Source organism: Fringilla coelebs (assembly GCF_963513975.1).
Source record: "Fringilla coelebs genome assembly, chromosome: 2".
NCBI classification, from domain to species: Eukaryota; Metazoa; Chordata; class Aves; order Passeriformes; family Fringillidae; genus Fringilla; species Fringilla coelebs.
Genome location: NC_140029.1, coordinates 41,169,933 through 41,188,358, shown reverse-complemented (window position 1 = coordinate 41,188,358; position 18,426 = coordinate 41,169,933). Strand labels below are relative to the sequence as shown.

At 39.1% G+C, this 18,426-nt stretch overlaps 1 protein-coding gene across 1 annotated transcript in view; it reads right to left on the bottom strand.

The window, feature by feature from the left end:
• Positions 1-17,561, bottom strand: part of UGGT2 (UDP-glucose glycoprotein glucosyltransferase 2) — a 76,400-nt gene extending 58,839 nt beyond the window's left edge. Inside the window, exons 1-5 of the mRNA XM_084225008.1 lie at positions 16,806-17,561; positions 14,808-14,890; positions 6,747-6,877; positions 5,506-5,618; positions 1,217-1,391 (exon numbers count right to left, since the gene is read on the bottom strand). Coding sequence (XP_084081134.1) covers positions 1,217-1,391; positions 5,506-5,618; positions 6,747-6,877; positions 14,808-14,890; positions 16,806-17,035 — 732 coding nt within the window. The 5' untranslated portion in view covers positions 17,036-17,561. The remainder of the gene's footprint in view (positions 1-1,216; positions 1,392-5,505; positions 5,619-6,746; positions 6,878-14,807; positions 14,891-16,805) is intronic.
• Positions 17,562-18,426: the final 865 nt, after the last annotated feature.

Sequence of the window (18,426 nt, the reverse complement as noted above, 5' to 3'; positions counted from 1 at the left end):
CAAACTCAAGGCAGAGGGAGCAGAGAGCACTCCATAAGTAGTCTCAATGATATTGGTTTAAAAAAGAAAGAGACAGCAGAAAGACTGTACCTCTTCTGTCATCAATATTCCCTCTTCTGGTATTTAATGTAAAAAAGCAGGGACAATCCATCCCAGTATGTACCAAAGAACAAAAATGGAGGTTGTGAGGAAAGAAGAAAAGGGAAGACAGGTCTGAAGAGAGAAAAGGCACAGGCAAGAAGACAACACGCACTTGGGGAGACCATGATGCATAAGCCAGGCAGAGCAATGAGACATTTAATATGCAAGTAGGCATTTCATTGAAATAAAACCATAAAAGAACAAAGTTCATTAAAAACTAAACCCCATACAACTTTGAATTCAAGATTGGTTTCCTCAAATTCTCTATTTCATTACTGTGAGCAAACAACTCAAAGTCTGCAAACTACACATCTCATCTCCCTGAAATTCCTGGTCTACAAAAATCACAGCAACCTCTCACTCCATCAGATTATTCTCAGATTAGTCACCCTACTTAAGAGCTGTACTTTGAATATAAATCACAAAAGCCTTCCAATAATCAAAACTGGGGACAATACAGTTCCACGTACTGGTATTTTTCTTGTTATCTGTCAGGGAGAAGAGTAAGTTAAGAATTCAGAAACAATGTTTCAAATAGTGACACTATGGAACATAAACATTTTAAAACTGGTCAATGATGCTGGCATGATAGTCCATGCTGCTGCATCTCAATGAACATGAGATTATGTGGAGAACATGTAAAAGATATAATAGCTAATTTCTCAGTTTGATTCTCTATTCTATTTTCCATTTTTCTAATTCTTGTTACTAATGTGTTCAGTCTGCTGCACCAAGATTCACCCGAGATCTTACACTGTACAAAACCCAGACATAAAACCAAAAAAGAGGTATTTCAAGATCAGTAATGCAATCAGGGCTTGCATGCAGGATTAGGAACATTACCATGCTTTCCTGGCTTCATAGTTTGTATCTGGTGAATCACCTAGGGAGTTTTAATATTAGAAAATTTTCTAATATTAGAAAATTATGTGTATTACACATAATTTAGGCAAATGCAAAGATAAATGTAGAAAAAGTGTTTTGTCAAAAAGCAAGCAAAGCAAAGACAGAATGCTAACAGTTCACTGAAACAATGCTGGTGTTTACTGAAACAATGTTGATTTGAATTGCATACCTGAATATAATGCCGGAGAACATAAACAATTTCCTCCTTTTCTGCCTTCTCAGATAAAATCTTGTGGAATTTGACAAAGTCTCTCGTGCCCATTTCTGCATACAGAATAACCACTGGGCCATCCTCTTTAAGAGTTGGGAATTTATGATCTCCCTTAAAAAGATATGGCCTGGGTCTGGTTTTAAAACAAATAATGGTGATATTATGAAGTCAGGAAATGAATTAAAACAGTGGCAGTTTTTCTATTTCATATATTAAAAAATAGTAAGTGTTTATATGCTAAAAGTGTACAAGCCATGTTAAAATCATCACAAAATAAGCATGATTGCTCGCAGAACAACAAATTCACAAATTAAAGTATAAGAAGCTGAAAAATCAGCATCAGCTATAAATAATTGAAATATATTTTATCAAATCACAACACAAAGCATATGAAAAGCATAGCACCTCGAGATTTTGTACATCAATAACAGCTTGAAACTTTTAATTTGAATGATACATTACATCTATCAGAGATGCACAGAGCAATCAGTCAGTATCAGAGTAGCAGAGGGAGATTCTGTGAAGTTTGAAAAAGCTGTCAACACACCTGGAAACTAACTGAGGTTATACTATTTTGAAACCATCAGGTTCTGTTAATTTAGCTAATTTTGCAAATTTTGACTGCCTACCTACACTCCTAATTGAAAACCAGGACTAGAAAAGTTATGCTGCAATGATTTCTTAGATGAATAAAGACATTTTTGAATAAAACCTGGGAAAGATGGAGAAGTAACAGAGGATATGATTGAGTAATACACTCAAGGTAGTAATTATTGATGAGCACACTTTTTCAAAGCTGCCTTCAATCAAAAGACCAATAAACTGTCTCTAAGCATGCCCAAGACAAGCTAGGAAACTGTAATTCAACACACAGTACAGAACTGTGTATGGTAGACAGTCACTGAAGAGCCACGCTCGAAAGGTGTGAGCAGAACACCACAGTCTCTATGATGAAGATCTCTGGAACATATTCAATGTAAAAAACCACAGAATAATTTACACTGCAAAAGTAACCTTTGGAGGTAATGTGCTGCAAACCCTCACTTCAAGCAAGAGTAATCTGTACTCAGGGTTTTAACATCCATGTCCTATGTAAGTTTGGTAGATATGCAATCAAGACTCATTTGCAAGGCAGAAATTAAAGGAGGGGCCCAGTTTAAGAATTAACTTGCGTACAGGTAGTTGGGTTTCGCAGAAATATCAGGCAAGCTGTCCACTGCTAGGACGGGACTGTCACAGGACAAGGCAGAACAAATCGGTGAGATCCAGGAGTCTGAAATGACTCTTGAATGAGTAACCTCTGTGGAAGAATTGATCCAGATTTGCCCCAATAAAAGCATACGTGTGGGATGAGACTTCTGCAACTTCCTTCTCATAACCAGAGAGACAAGAGCTGCCCCTTTCATGGAGAGAGTAGAAAACCTCAACCAAGTGAGCTTCTCTTTTTCTAACTAACTTTATCCACGCTATTTCAACCAACCAACCAACCAACCAACCAACCAACCAACCAACCAACCAACCAAGGTGGTTACTGAGTGCTGCCATGACTTGAATAGTGACAGTCTCACATCACAATGGAGATGCTTCATGTTCATTAAGTGCTATAATGAAATAACACTGCACAGAGCTCCTCTAATGACCTTGGGTTGAGAAGTAAAGTGTTCAGCTCTTGTAAATCCATGATAAGCCTCTGTTCTTTGTTTCTCTTCAACACTGAATAGTAGTGACAAGTAATTGATTCTCCTGCTCTTAGAACTGAAAGGTAATTAATTTCCTGCCATAAGAGATGCTCATAAGGCTGTCTGAAAGACAAGGAAGAACAGCTGGGCAGACAAAAAGAAAATGATAAAAAAATTAAACAGATGTGGAGTTCAGCACTTGCTAATCAGTTACTAGGGTAGTACAGGCAACCACATGCTTGTCTAGATAGTATCCAGAATAGGATGCAGAAGCAATGGGAGAGAAGATAGCAAACATGTACTGACAAATGTAAGGTGCTGATTGTTTTGAGCAGAATGTGACTTCTATTAATGGTTCTGCTCTTCAGAGTGACAGCCCCAGAAACCTTAGTGCTGTGTTTTGGACAGTTAGCAAGATAAGCAATCCCAAGCATTTAACCATGTGTTCTTTGACACGTCCAGAGCCCTTGAGCTCTGGAACCATTGCACCTCTACACAAAGTATTTCCAATTAGACCCACACAGTCCATTGCAACATGGCTGAAAATGCAAAAGACATAATCACAGTCGCTGTTGCATAAAGGAATGAATGAAGCAAAACCTTAACCTTGACATGCACACTATGTGGGCTCTCCTTAGCTCAAAGAGCCTTAGACTTCCTGAATGTTGAGTTGAGATGATGAATCCACACAAAAAGAATGCTGCAGCCTCTTCTTTCTCTTCCAGTGAGATTTGAAATTATCAGTCCCTAAAGTCAGGACACTTCTAGCATCGTCATCCGAATATGGTGAACAACTGAAAGCATAACTTAAATTGGCCTGGCTGAACTGGAAGAGTCATGACAGACAGTAGAAATAGAAAGGAACACAAAGGAAAATACTTGGAAATAAAAAGATAATCAATAAATCAAAAAGATCTCTTCTAAGAAAAGACAGAAAAAGAATGACTGGTTTAGAGCAACCAGCTGTGGCACAGCACACTGTCCCTTATATCATTTGTTCACCTGGTAGAAAACAAAGAGGAGCACAGCCCTATCATTATCACCTAGCCTAAATACCATAAGCACAGGTGAAGCATCTGCTACCCGGTACAAATGGAACTAACAGTGGGAACAATTACCTGAACGTGTGAATGTGAACATGTTTTTCTCAGAGTCTGGCTCCAGGTACTCTAAATATTTGAGTGACACAACTACTTTTGGAGTGGTGAGAAGGAGGGAAAATTTATCAAGATTTTGTCCCTCCAGCTCTGACTGGTGTGATGTGACTAACTGCAAACTTATTGAAAATAGAAGACCAATCAAATAAAGAAACTTCAGTTTTGTTGCAAGTTCTTGATTTCTACAAGTTGAACTCTCTCAATTTTAAATAATTCAGGATTCTACTGTTTATTATTGTGATTTTCCAGAACTTTAAATTTGGAAATATCATCTCCAGAAAGGAGAATGTGCTGAATCCAGTTAATTGCTTTAAAAGTTTACTATATTCAGACATTGCAATAAAATGTTATGGTCTCATGATGCCTAAATACATGGCCACAAGAATTCAACATATAAAATTATCTGTAGTTCATTTCGGCTTTTATCTAGGAAAAAAAAAGACATTTTTTTAGACATTCTTCTTTTTTAGAATAATATAATTGGTAAATATGAGACACTGTAAGCTAGACAGTGAGTTGTTTTTTACAGAAGCCTTGGCTATTGAATAAACAAAAGACAATAATTTAGTAGGTTGTAATTGTATCAACGGACTTAGAATATACGACAAATCACACCTGTAGAATACAAAATTATTTTCAGAAGCAACCAACTCCTAAAGAGACAAATTTATAGCTTTTCAGGGTTTCCCTCCAATTTATAATATGACAGAAAGCAAAATCCAAGAAATATACCCTACTAAATAATCTTTGAGCTCTGCATATCTCCATGAAGCCTGTGAGGGTATGAACACTAATGTATATCATGGTGGCCATTGCAGGGAGGGGAAAAAAGAAAAAAACTTACACAGAGGTCTTAAAAAACCACAAAAGAATATCTTTTTTTTTTTAATTGAGATTAAACATTACACTTTCATTTTTCCGTTACTGGTATTTTGACAGGCTCTACACATTTTATTTCAGAGCTCAAATTAATACTGGACTGATGTTAGTTACCACAAGACAAAACCTGCAGAAAGGCTAGATAGGTAGAAAATCCAGGAAGAGGTGAGGAAAGGTTATGCCTTTCTATGCCCTGTCCATGAGGTAGACTCCTCTTCTACTCCTGTGCCAAGCCCTTGCATCCCAGACAACATCAACTGCAGTGACACTGACTATAAAGTAACCTGCTGACAGACCTGTGTCAGACATGTGAAACTCCAAGTTTGTATAGAAAAGTACACTGTAACCTGACTATCCCATGTTGAAAAAAAAAAAAGTAAAAAAATGCAAAACTGTCTATTTGATTCGAGGATCAAAGGTCTATGAATTTATTTTAAAAGCTACTCTACTTTGATTCATAACTGAAGAACTCTACTAATATTAAGCTCTTTAGTATTCTATTTTTCCTCTCAAACCAAATCATTATATTTACCTCTTAGTAGCCTTCTTCAGCAGCTTTTTTATTTCATTAGTCTTACAGGTGTGCTTCTCATGGATAACCACAAATGCACTGCAGCCTTCTGGTGGAGGTTCATCAGCTGCAATCTAATATTTCAACAATTATACTCAACCAGAATGCTTTGATTGCACTTAAACTCACATCCCTTTGATTAAAATAACTCAACAGCTGCCATTAAGCTGTGTTTTTAATTAAACCCATTCAAAACTGGGTACATGTTGGGGAAAATTTAAAAAAAGAAAAAAATTAAAAGATTAAGACCCTATAACCTTTGTGAGATATAATCTATTAAATGCAATCATACTCCAGAAAATGAGAAGTACATTTATGTTCTGTAAAGCCAGGACTGGGAAATCATCTCCACAAACTAAAATCACAGCCTGTACTCTGAGGTATTTTTAACTTTGGTTGCTATCAGCAATCATGTTAAAATCCAAAGATTATACTTCTAAACCAATAAATCCCAAACAAATAACGTAAATTTTTGATATTCTCTCTTTCCCAACCCCTGCCTTTTTTTTTTAAACTCTACTCAGCTATTCCAATATGAAGTGGAATCATGTGACTGCATGTCAGTGAGTCTGGATTCACCAGCTGAAAGGCAAAAACAAAAAGACATGAGTCTGAGATTAAGATATTCCTCCAGACAACTCCTGCAAAACTCCCTAACTTTATTACAGCTTATTACCTTTCAGGAACATGGACTTCTCACCTTATCCTAAAGGTGGCATTACCAAAAGGAGAAGTAGCAATTTTAGTTTTAGAGGCACAGTGAATTTATGTCCTCTCACTTTTTCATTAATAAAGCCCGTTTTTCTAATTTTTCAACTTTTCAAATACTAAAACAATGAGAAAGATGAGAAATCCACTAAATAACAAATGTAAATTACTTGAAGCAACAGGAAATGTCCTAATGTGGAAACGTCTGAATTCCCACAGGATTATTTGAAGCAATGCAAAAACTCCCCATGATCTGAGTTTTCAAAAATGAACAACTGCAAAAAAAAAAAAATCTACCCTGAAGGGAATGGTATCCATACAACTGAATACGAATATTTGTTCTTGACAATATAACCAGCTTATAAAGCATCACCTTCATCACATTTGATTCCAAATACTACTGGCATATATTTTACTGAACTGTAACAATGAACATTGTTTAGCAAAAATACCTCATTCAATCATGTACCAAATATATCAGGCAATACTGTCACCTGCTGAAACATCTGAACAGTTGGAGAGTAAGCCCGTATGGAAAGTGCAAACTTCAACAGATTGATTTGCAAATTGGATAAAAATTGTCCTGCTTTCTTCAAGATTAAATTGTAATAGGAGTACTCTGAATCTGTCAAAGGGAGAAAAAAAAAAGACAAGACAAACTTTTAGTATTTAGTGCTAAATGATGCGGCATATCTACCTACACTACATAACAAGCAAGCATTAATGCCAGTGCTACTTGGCATTCAAAAGTCTTCAGTGTTGTCCACTAATAACTATTTAAACCTAATAACACAAAAAAAAAAAATCAACAAAAGAGAGCTTAATAGCACTAGTAAATATTCAAATTATCTTCAGCAATATAAAAGCCCACTCAAAAGATCTACATGGAGAGGCCTGAATAGAGCATTATTTTACAAATAATTTCCTAACATTTAGTTTTGAAACACTCCAACCATGCAAGTTACATAAATAAAAATCTTCTAGAGGTGTCATTCTGTGGGCTACTCTCACATATTCTATTTCTTCCTTAAAAATATATGATAAACAAGAGCATGAGAAGGGATACAACATGTGAAGTAGCTCCCTGCATATCTTGTATTTTCAAAGTCAAAATCAGGACTCTGAGTAAGAAGGTAGGTGGATGGTGTCTGGGAATGACAAAAGTGACAATACAGAACATTGGTTGGAAATAATTAACCTTCAATTCTCATTCTACAGGCATATTCAATTTTCATAACTAAGCAGCTTCTATCCTCTCATTTTCTTCTTTACAACCCTGTCGTGGTTGTTAAAAAAAAAATATTTCTTTTGCTCTCAAAGCATCTAGTACCTTCTTTCTACCTTCTCCTCCTTAAAATTCATTATTTAGAAAGGCAGCATTTGCTGTAATTGACTAGAAAAAATACTAACATTAGAAAAATAAAAAAAATCTGCATTTCAAGAAAGCTCCTTCCAATGAATTCTATGTGAAGTCCTGGTTTCATCAGGGGTAGAGGTAATTTTCTTCCTAGTAGCTGGTACAGCACTGTGTTTTGGATTCAATATGAGAATAATGTGATAACACACCGAAGTTTTAGCTGTGGCTAAGCAGCACTTACCCTGAGTCAAGGACTTCCCAGTTTCCCATGCCCTCCCAGTATGGAGGTACACAAGAAGCTGGGAGGGAGCATGGCCAGAGAAGCTGACCTGAAGTGGCCAAAGGGCCACGCCACACCATGGAATGTCACACTTAGTATATAAACTGGGGAGCTGGCTGGGAGTTGTCAATCTCTGCTTGGGGACAGGCTGGCCACCAGTCAGTGAGCGATAAGCAACTGTATTGTGCATCACTTGAGAGAAGTTTTATTCCTCTCTTTTTCCTGTTGTTATTATTATTATTATTATATTTCAATTTTTTTCAATGATTAAATGGTTTTTACCTTAACCCACAGGTTTTGCCGTTTCCTAATGCTCTTCCTCACCCTACTGGGGAGCACAGTGGACATGAGCTACTTAGCTGCTGGTTGGGGTTAATCCATGACATACAATTGTTACTGTCTTACATGAAAGACATATAATTGTTACTGTCTTACATGAAATTCAATGGATGAGAAACCTATCTAGGTTCTCTACACCTCCACATAGCCTAGCAGAACCCACATGGCAACAACGCTGGTGAAGGCTCTCAAGAACAAGTCCCGTGAGAAGCAGATGAGAGAGCTGGGAATGATTAGCTGGGAATGGACAAGAGGAGGCTCAATATTCTCTGCAACCACCTGAAAGGAGTCCATAGCCAGGTTGGGATCAGCCTCTTCTCCCTGCCAAGTACAGACAGGACAAGGGGAAATGGCCTCAAGCTGAGGACAAGGGGAGGTTCAGGTAGGACATCAGGAAGAATTCTTTCACTGAAAGGGTGGTTGAGCATTAGAATGGGCTGCCCAGGGAGGTGGTGCAGTCACCATTCCTGGAGGTGTTCAAGAAGTCACTGGACGTGGCACTTGGTACTATGGTTTAACTGAGAGTGGCAATCAGTCAAAGGCTGGACTCAGCTTTGGAGGTCTTTTCTAACCTTAATCATTGTATGATTCTAAATGAGATCAATTTGGCTTCACACATTCAAAACATTGAATATAAAAATTTGGAAGCAACAAATCCTTCAGATTGAAACTTTTTTCCAATAACTATATTTTCAAATTTTCTTCAAATTATCTCTACAAAAATAAAACTAAACCTGAAACTCCTGCCTTTCCACTTGGCCTAAATAACATCCTAATAAAGACAACAAAGAGCCATTAAATATGCAATTCTGAAGATACTACCTCAATAAAATATTTTTACCACAAGTCTTTAATTTTTTTGGTTTACGAATTTCATCTGTGCTTTCACTAGTGTATTTAAAACAGCTGACTTGACTTTTTTTCCTGGAAGACAATTATGGTGACAATGATATCAGTAAGTAAAAAAAAAAAGTAAAAGGATGGTTTTTTATCTGCCTTCCAAAACGACTGTACAACATTGACAAGGATCTATCAAATCATCCACTCCTACAACTTCTATTAACACTGTTGGCTTCACTAAAAATGCAACTGTACTTTGAACTTCACCAAGACACATGAATGCACGCCAAATGCTATGAGCTAGCTAATGCAAACCCAATTTTTAGAGTTTATTGCATACACAGAATCACAGAGAATATTCTGAGATAGGGAAACCACAAGGATCCTCAAGTTCAACACTACAGTGAACTTAAGTGGACTCTTAAAGCCTGTACATGGATTGAACCTGTGACCTTGGTGACATTAGCACCATGCTCTAACCAACGGAGCTAATTTCAGTTAATCAGAACTATGGTTTGAGCATTGCAAATTATTTCCACATAGTACCAAATCCTTTAAATTTGGTACTACCTGCCCTCTAAACTCATTTTAACATTGCCAAAAGAGTACAATTCATAGTAAGTTTCTGAGGATGTTACAGGCAATCACAAAGAACCAGATTCTTCTGGTTATAAAATCCAGCATGACAGTATATTACTACTAAATCATTAACAAAGTCAATTTAAAAGTAAATAATAGACCACATTAACAGGATACAGCTCCAGACTGAATACATCTGAAGGCACACGTAAGAACTTCACATCTGCAAACTTTCATCCTAGCCATGTGAAATATAGCCTAGTGGCCAACAAGACCTGAAAAGCTCACTCTGAAGATGCCTTAGTTTGTCTGCTGAAAAACTCAACTCCTGTAGCCAAATTGATTAGATTGAATACAGCAAGAACTGAACAGCCAGCAAAGCAGACTCACCTTTAAATGCTGACATTTCCTATCCACAGTTTACAGCAGTATCTTTTATCACAGGCAAGTTAAACATAATTAAAAGAGGCAACAAGGGCAGTCACAAAAGATAAGAAAGTATTACAGCACAGGTCCTCTGGCCTCATGCACACACAGCACAAAATTAACCTGAATACATGCTGGTAACCCACAAGAGAATCTGAAGTACTGAGGCACAGGAGGTAGGGAGAGTAAATGTAAGGGGCATTATTATTCAGAAGAACACAGCGCACTGGAAATAATTACCTGGTGGGATGGATCTATGAGGATTGCTCCAAGTGCATAGATATGAATATCTAGATCCACAGATCAGCTAGGGAATCAGAGATTGCAGGTAACAGCAGCTCAGGCAATCACTGGCCAGTCAAATCTCTGTCCCATCCAAGCAAGATGCCAATAAAGAGGGAGTACTTTATTTTATTGCATTATTAGTATAGAAATCAGTTTGTGAAACTGATTCCTCTGGAATCTTTAAGGTCTATATACACATAAAAAATACTTCTTTAATTTAGTTGTGAATAATGTGTAGTCTTCTAAATTGCAAAAAATAATTTGCATGATGGTTGTTTATGTGAAATATACAGTTACATTTTTTTCAGAGAAAATTGCTTCCATAGAGAAAATATTTTTGCATGTTGGTTTTGTTTTGGTTTTTAATATATATTTATGAGGCTGCTGAAAATTCAATATATAAACTGAAGCACTTGGGAAGACAGTAAACACTCAAGTGATAATTACTCAGCAGGGAACTGGCTACTTACTTTCCCTCAGTGATCACAAATTAACCTTTACGGGTAAAAAAGCAGCAGCAAGTTTAAAATGCCATCTTCACTGGTTTTTAAGTGCTGGTTTAAGTACAAAATTTTTGCAGCTTTCATTTCTCTATAATATACCTTCAGCTCAGAACAGGATCATCTGCCTTTCCTAGCATTTCACAAGCCTCGCAGAAAATATGTTGCACATTAAGTAAATATAAACAATGTTGTCCAGGCTCCCTGAAGACATTAATTCAATACAGTGTATCCCATCACTAACCTTTTAATGTTTTCCATATGGTCTAATCAAGATGCTGCCCAAGTTGATTTGAGTTCAGATTAAAAGGGAAAAAAGTTAAAACCACCAAATGCATCACCGGACTAAATGTTTCACCAAATTCCATATAGATAATTCCTACCAAATCCATTCAACTGCAACAAATACCACAGCTAAACAGACCATTAATAAACTAAATTCAGTAATGCTAAATATTTTAAATTAGCAAATTACCAAGAGATGTTGATTATTCTAAATTTAAAAGAACAAGTAATGAGAACTGATTAAAAAAAAAACAGATTGAAAATAATCCAAGGGAGGATTTAGAAGAAAAAAAGCAAGCTATTCCACTTGATTTTTTTAAATTGCCTTCGAGCTTTAACACTTTACAACTCCTCTGAAACATTAAACTGTGTGTTGGGGTACAAGTCTATCATTGAATTCCTTTATAAATTCAGATTTTCAGCTTCAAATCTAGGAATTCTTTAGCTTTTATGAAAATGTTTCTATTTAGAAAAAGAAATAAACAATGTTTTCATTTCCTGTTCAGTCATCCTGTCTACTCTTGGCATCACTCAGAGAATAGCTGAAAAGTCAATTGCCTCAACCAATCCTTTTCCAGCCAGATCCTTTAGTTTACTGAAGCAGTTGTTGCTACATCAGTTTTAACACATCACGACCATCCTTCTACATTAATCTGTCTTGACATGCAGCAGTTATGACAGAACTCATATTCCACACCAAAGAGAGGACCAACTTCTCCTCAGACATTAAATATTACACACCTCACTAAACTATGCTACTGCAGTCTTGCAGTACAAGATTCTTCACTCAAGCTAAGCAGCTTCTTGTAAACATCTAATGCAGACTTCCTGCTCATGAAGAGCAACCATTTCCTTGGATTAACACTATCCCAGCTACAACTCAACTTTTAGGAAAGCCACTTGGTGCCACAACTTCAAAATTTCCTGTGTTATTTTTATAGGTGTGTGTTGGCCATACAGATATATAGTCATCAACTACTCAATATACCTAATTAAAGTAGTATTTTAGTACAGTCCCAAGGGTGTCAACTGCCAGCATCTAAACAGTTCCTTGGCATGACAGGTCATGGAGATCATCCTACTGTAATTTATTTATACTCAATCACAGAATTTATCCAGGTGAAGTAGGTATTTAACTAACAGCTAATTTCAACAGACATCTGTGTCACTAATAATAAATGTCATTAAAGCTTCAAACCCCTTGGAAAGTGTGTCGAAGCAAGTAAAAAAAGAGATGGCTGATAAAAAAACCCCTGACACTTCATCTAATACAGCAGTCTTATCTCAAGGCAATACCAACTGCATCTAAACCACTCATAGAAAAAAAAGAGTAAATTAAAAGGAACTTCTGGAGGTCACCTTATCCAAACTGTTACTTAGAGATATAATTTCAAGGCTTGACTAAGCTGCTCAAGGTCTCATGCAGTAGAATTTTGAATTATCTGAATTAAAAGATTCCAGAGCCTCCTGGAGCAGTGTTGCAGTGTTTACCCAATCCCACGGCAGAAACATTTTCTCTAATATCTAACCACAACTTCTTAACCACAACAATATTTCAACTTCTGCCCTTTGCTGTGTACCCTCAGGAAGGGCCTGGTTCCACGTCCTTTGCACATTTCCCTATTAGGAAACTGAAGATACAAGGTCTCTCCTTACTCCTTCCTTTCTCAGGTTCATTCACAGCTCTCTCTCAGCCTTTCCTCAGAAGTCTGTTCCACCTCCCTAAGCATTGCAGAGATCTTCTCCTAGATTTGCTCCAATGATGGACTCGTCTTTCTTTTCACAGGGAGCCCCAACACTCCAGATTCAGTCTTACAAGTGCCTCATACAGTGGAACAAACACTTTCTTTGACCTGTTGGCTATCCTCTTGCTGCTGCAACCTAGCATGTAGTTGGCCTTCTCACTGCTTGCAAGGATCCTCGTTCTGTCTCTCAAAAAAACAATTCTAGTCAATCAGCACCAAGATTATGCTGTTGATGAGCTTATTCCAGCCCATGTACAGGGTGCAGGGAGTCTGTAAAGCACCTCTGCTGAATTTCCCAGTGTTTCTGTTGTCCTGTCTCTCCAGCCTGCCAAGGTCCTTCTAATTACAGTCCTACCTTCCACATTCTCCTCCCAGTTTTGAGTCATTCCCAACTTTGTGGAGGGTGTAACACATGCCACTGTCCTGTGGGCTGAAAAAGACCTTAAACAGCACTTGCCTCAACAAATGCTACTAGCAGCTGACCACAGGTCAAATTCTGCACCTACTTCCATTTTCCATGTCCTCATGCCTTACAAAGGATGGCTTTTAGCAGCATTCACCACCTGGGCATTTTGTTCTCAGTGACTCTGGTTTTGCATAATTTCTAACCTTGGGATATTAATCTCACAGTAACTTTTTCATTTTCCCAGTTGATACTCCATAATTAAAATCACAGTTCTTTCTACATTTGCTGCTTGTACTTTTTCCATTCTAAAGAGACAATGAGGAAAACACAGGGAGACAGTAAAGTCAAACATCACATTTTACTCAATATAAAAGCACATCATGGAATCAAGAGCAGCAAAATTATGTTTACCCTGCACATCCCTGTTCCCTTCCTAGTAATCTTTTAAGTTTACTGGCTGCTTGGGGCACTACTCAGCATTCAAATAATGTTATAACATGCACATTTTTAAGTTGTACTCAGTCAGTCACAATTGCTGAAACATGTTGTTTCTCAAGTTCTCTTTCCCATATACAGTATTTTTCATGTACCTGCACCTCTCACTGTCATTTTCTGTGTGATCTTTCTACAATTTATTAGCTTATGACTATTAATTTGCATTCAATTCCCCTCGAGTCTCTTCCAGTGGTAGTGTTAGGTGCTTGCACTCATGCCTAAAGAGTTGTACTGTTCTGTAAATAAAGAGCAGAACAAAGCAGCCTTTCCTTGTTTTGAAGCCTTTTTCACCTTGTTCATCGGTTGACCTACCAAGCAGGTCTAATACTGCCCAACCTGTAAAGCACCATCAGTCTCCCAATTTCTCATTAACATGGACATTTCTAGTAAACTTCTCTCCAAGGTTTCTTCTGGGGTGGCTTTTTATGTTTCTTTTGCTGGATTTTATGCTTTGGTCTTCTCCCCAAATTTCTAAAAACTCTATATTCTTCTGTGTAATCATGCAAGGCTTTTTAGTCCTATTTTTTCAGTGATAAACCTTTATTCTAAAACATCAGTATTGATGCTAGAAAACAGTCTCCATGCTAAGTAAAAGTATTAAACCTTTTCTGGTAATTCTTTAAATTTTTCCTTTAGCATTACCTAGCATTCTCATTTTAGTTATTTCTGTGATTTTATGCCCTGCAAGCACCCATCTTACAGAAAACATGAAGTATCAATATCCTATAAGCTCTTGGCAAGTCATGTAAGCAGGTAGGTATTTTTAATCTTAACACTTCTGTTCCATATTTTAAGAGCAGTTCAGTCCATCTCGGCTTCCTTTTTTTTTTTTTTCCAATTCTTCTGCAAATATTGCTCTTAGGGGAAAATATGCTACAACATTCTGAAAGAAACCTACCCAGTAAGCAATAATGGAAGAGTCAGGCTTCACCTGCCTGGAACTAATTAATGTGTTGTGTTTTCAAAGTTAAATACAGCACAAGATAACATATTAAAAACAGCATGCTGTTGAACTCACCTCCTTGTTTATAAACTGTTAATTCCCGCACAGTTTCCAAGAACTGCCAAAACTTCTCATTACCATCTTCTGCAATAAATTCACTGTTTAAAAATAAAAATTAATTGTCCATAGGTTGATTTTGTCCAAAGATGTACCACAGCAAAAACCTCGAGTCGTTCAAAATAATAAATACCCATCAGCAACCAAACATTAGATATTCAATGACTACCAACCATCTCCAGAGCATAAACACTGAACTGAGCAGTATTTTGGTCAAAAGATATTTTGAACAAAGTACTATCATCCAAACTCAACAATCAGAGCTGTAAAGCATGCAGACTATTCTCTTGTTACAGAAAACCCCCAAAATGTTCACTTTATTTTTCCACAGATATCAGATATTCCAATATACACTTATAAATGAAATCAATTCAGTACACAGATTTTATTAAACAGTAGCTAACTATACAAATAAGAACACACTCTCTATCAGGTTATAGTTTTCCATTAAGTTACAGGCTTTCATCAATGACATCTCCTTTGCAGGGAGGGAGACTGTCAATCCTTGAAACATTTTCAAACATGGGTTAAACCTTACAAACCATAAAAGGTAGGGTTTACTTTATATTAAATACCACCCTTCCATTTATTTTTTTTCCTCTAACTGAAGGAGGCAAAATTTAGGTTAGATATACATAAGAAATTCTTACTGTAAGGATGGTGAGGCACTGGATCAGGTTTCCCAGAGAAGCTGAGGATGACACATCCCTGGCAGTGTTCAAGGCCAGGCTGAAAGGGGCACCTGGTCTAGTGGAAAATGTCCCTGTCCATGGCAGGGGGGCTGGAACTAGATGGTATTTAAGGTCCCTTCCAACCCAAGCCATTCTGTAATTCTGTGATTTACAGGTAACATTTCTAAGGTTTGTGGTTTTCCTTACAGGAACATCCTGCTTATGTCTACCAAAAAGTTCAATTTGCTAGCCTGTCTATATTGTTTTCTAATCTTTACTTTGGAAGTTTGCCTCTCCTTTGATTACAGAAGCTTGGTGTTCTACACTTCATGGGTGTTCTCCAAACAACAGCAAGTAAGTTCAAAAACAAAACAAATTTAAGCCAAGTGGGCAGGGGAGCCACAAGCATCTAAAACTGGAAAACATTTTGCCTTTCTATTGTGAATCACAGAGTGGTTTGGTTTGGAAAGGACCATAAAGATCATCTGGTTCCAATCCCCTGCTATGGGCAGCGACACCTCCCACTTGAGCAGTTTGCTCTGAGCCCCATCCAGCCTGGCCTTCAGCACTTCCAGGGATGGAGCACCCACAACTTCTCTGGGCAACCTGTTAAGAGTGTCTCACCACCCTCACGTAAAGAATTTCTTCCGTACATCTAGTGTAAGCCTGCTCTCAGTTTGAAGCCATTCCTCCTTGTCCTCTCACTCCATGCCCTTGTAAGAAAGGCTCACTCCCCACTTTTCTTGTAGGCTCCCTTCAGGAGGCTGAAATTACGTCACCTCAAAGCCTCCTCTTCTCCAGGCTGAAGTTACGATTACAAGTTAACAATACCTTTTAAAAGTGTTTCACTCTCACAGATTCGTATCTACACTAGTACCTTTATAATCACTTAACTAAGGTGCAAACTACTTGGGGGCAGACGAAGATGTTACCCAGCGGAAGGCAGGGATTGTGTCATTGGCCCACTACATATCCTCGACCCAGCGACCTGCAAAACGCCTGAGCAGGTTAAACACGAAGCGGCTTGTGCAGCTCCCTCACAGCGTGGGTGAGCCTTGCCAGCACGGTCCACAACACTTTCCGAGGGGAGAAAGCAGTTCAGCCTCACATCCAAAACGTAGTTTAACACACCCTCCGACAGAGAGAAACGCTGCCAGCCCTCCATCCCGCTCAGCGGAGGGAAAAGGGGGCCCCTCCGCCCTCCTGTTCCCCAGGAGATAGCCGGGACAGGGCGGTGCTGGCAGGAGGAGCAGAAGGAGAAAGAAGAGGAGGAGGCTGCACGCACCTCGCCTCCAGCAGCAGCGGGGTCGCCGGCCACTTCGCCGCCAGGCGAGCGGTCACGGGCTGTGAGGAGGAGGCCGGAGCGGTGCCGCAAGGGCACGGCCGGGCGCACAGCAGGGCGAGCAGGAGCGCGGGCGGCAGCAGCAGCGGCGCCCAGCCCGCCATGAGGAGCAGCGGTGCTCGGGGACGCCCAGCCCCGCACGGCCCCGGCGCGCGCCCCGCCCGCGCAGCCATGCCGCTCTCCTACTGGCTGCGCTGCGCCCTCGGCGTTGCGCTATTGGTCAGCGCGGAGGCCAATCAGCGGCTGACGGAAAAAAATTAGGGGGGCGGCCGGCGCCGTGACACGCGGCGGCAGGAGTGCGCAAGCGCAGGAGCGGCGCTGCCGCCCCTCTCTGCTCTGAGGCGCGTCTGGCCCCGCCCCATCTGCCAGCGTCGGGGCAATCCCGTTATTTTTAAATTTTTTCCTTTTTTTTTTTTTTTTAAGGTTTCGGGTTGTTTAGTGCAAGTGTGTGATTTACGTAGGCTGCCCTAGGATTGGGTGGCGGTGGCTGCAGGAAGGACAAGACTGTGTCCAAGGACAGCAGCCGCCTGCCCTGGCGCTCCCCCAACCTCCCGCTGGCCGTGTCCTGTCGGGCTGCTCTCCCTTGGCCTTCACTGCAAACAGTAGTAAAAGTTTTACTCTGGGTGGGCAGCTTCAGACCTAATATCAGACAGTTGTTCCTCTGAGAGGAAGGCATTTAATTTCCCCTTCCTTCAAGTTTTCCAAACCCACTTCTCTTTTGAGATGTGTTTTGTTTCCTAGCTGCATATTTTTTTTCCTCAAGAAGCATGAGCTTCACAGGAACCCCGCCTCTACCTTCTGCCTAGCTTAGCTTGGACCTTCCAGACTCTAATTTTTGTTCTCTAATTTGTAGTTTTTTTCTGTGTTCAAAATCCCCATAATTAATTCCATTTCCTCAACAAAGCTGCTACATTCCCTAATTTTTTCAGACCTAAGAGAGGCTGGTGCTGCTGGAGCTGTGTTGTGGGATGCAGATCCCACAGAGCAGCTCTGCACAGTTGTTCATGGGAGGAAGAATCCCCCAGCTGTGTTAAAAATAGGGGGTATTGCCTTTTCCAAAATGGAACTCATGGAACTCGAAGCTGAAACCTGGAATGACTCATAGAACTTGAAGCTGAAACCTGGAATGTGTCACTGCTGCATACACTTTAATTTCTTTTGCACACAGCTATGTCCTGACTGCCCAAAGTTGCTTTGTGGGTGGTGGGACCCAGTGAGGGCATAACTCCAGAGAGAAGGCTATATATATAGCTTTGTCTGTGTATATATATATACACACATATATATGTATACTTTGGATGGTTAGTGCTCATCTCAAACTATGGTACAGAAACTTGCCTTCACAGAATGCATATACTTAACATGCTTCTGGGTCTTTATAATGTCAGAGTATGAAAAAAATACCTCCTGGGGGTCATTCATATGTAAGTTCAGCCTAGGTCCTTTGTGGTTGATCTTCTTTGGACTTATTCACATAAATTTGTGCTGTTACAAGATCTCAGATAATTTCCAGCTACCACTGTGTCACTACCATCAGTGATGCCAACTTAAATGTTAACAGGTT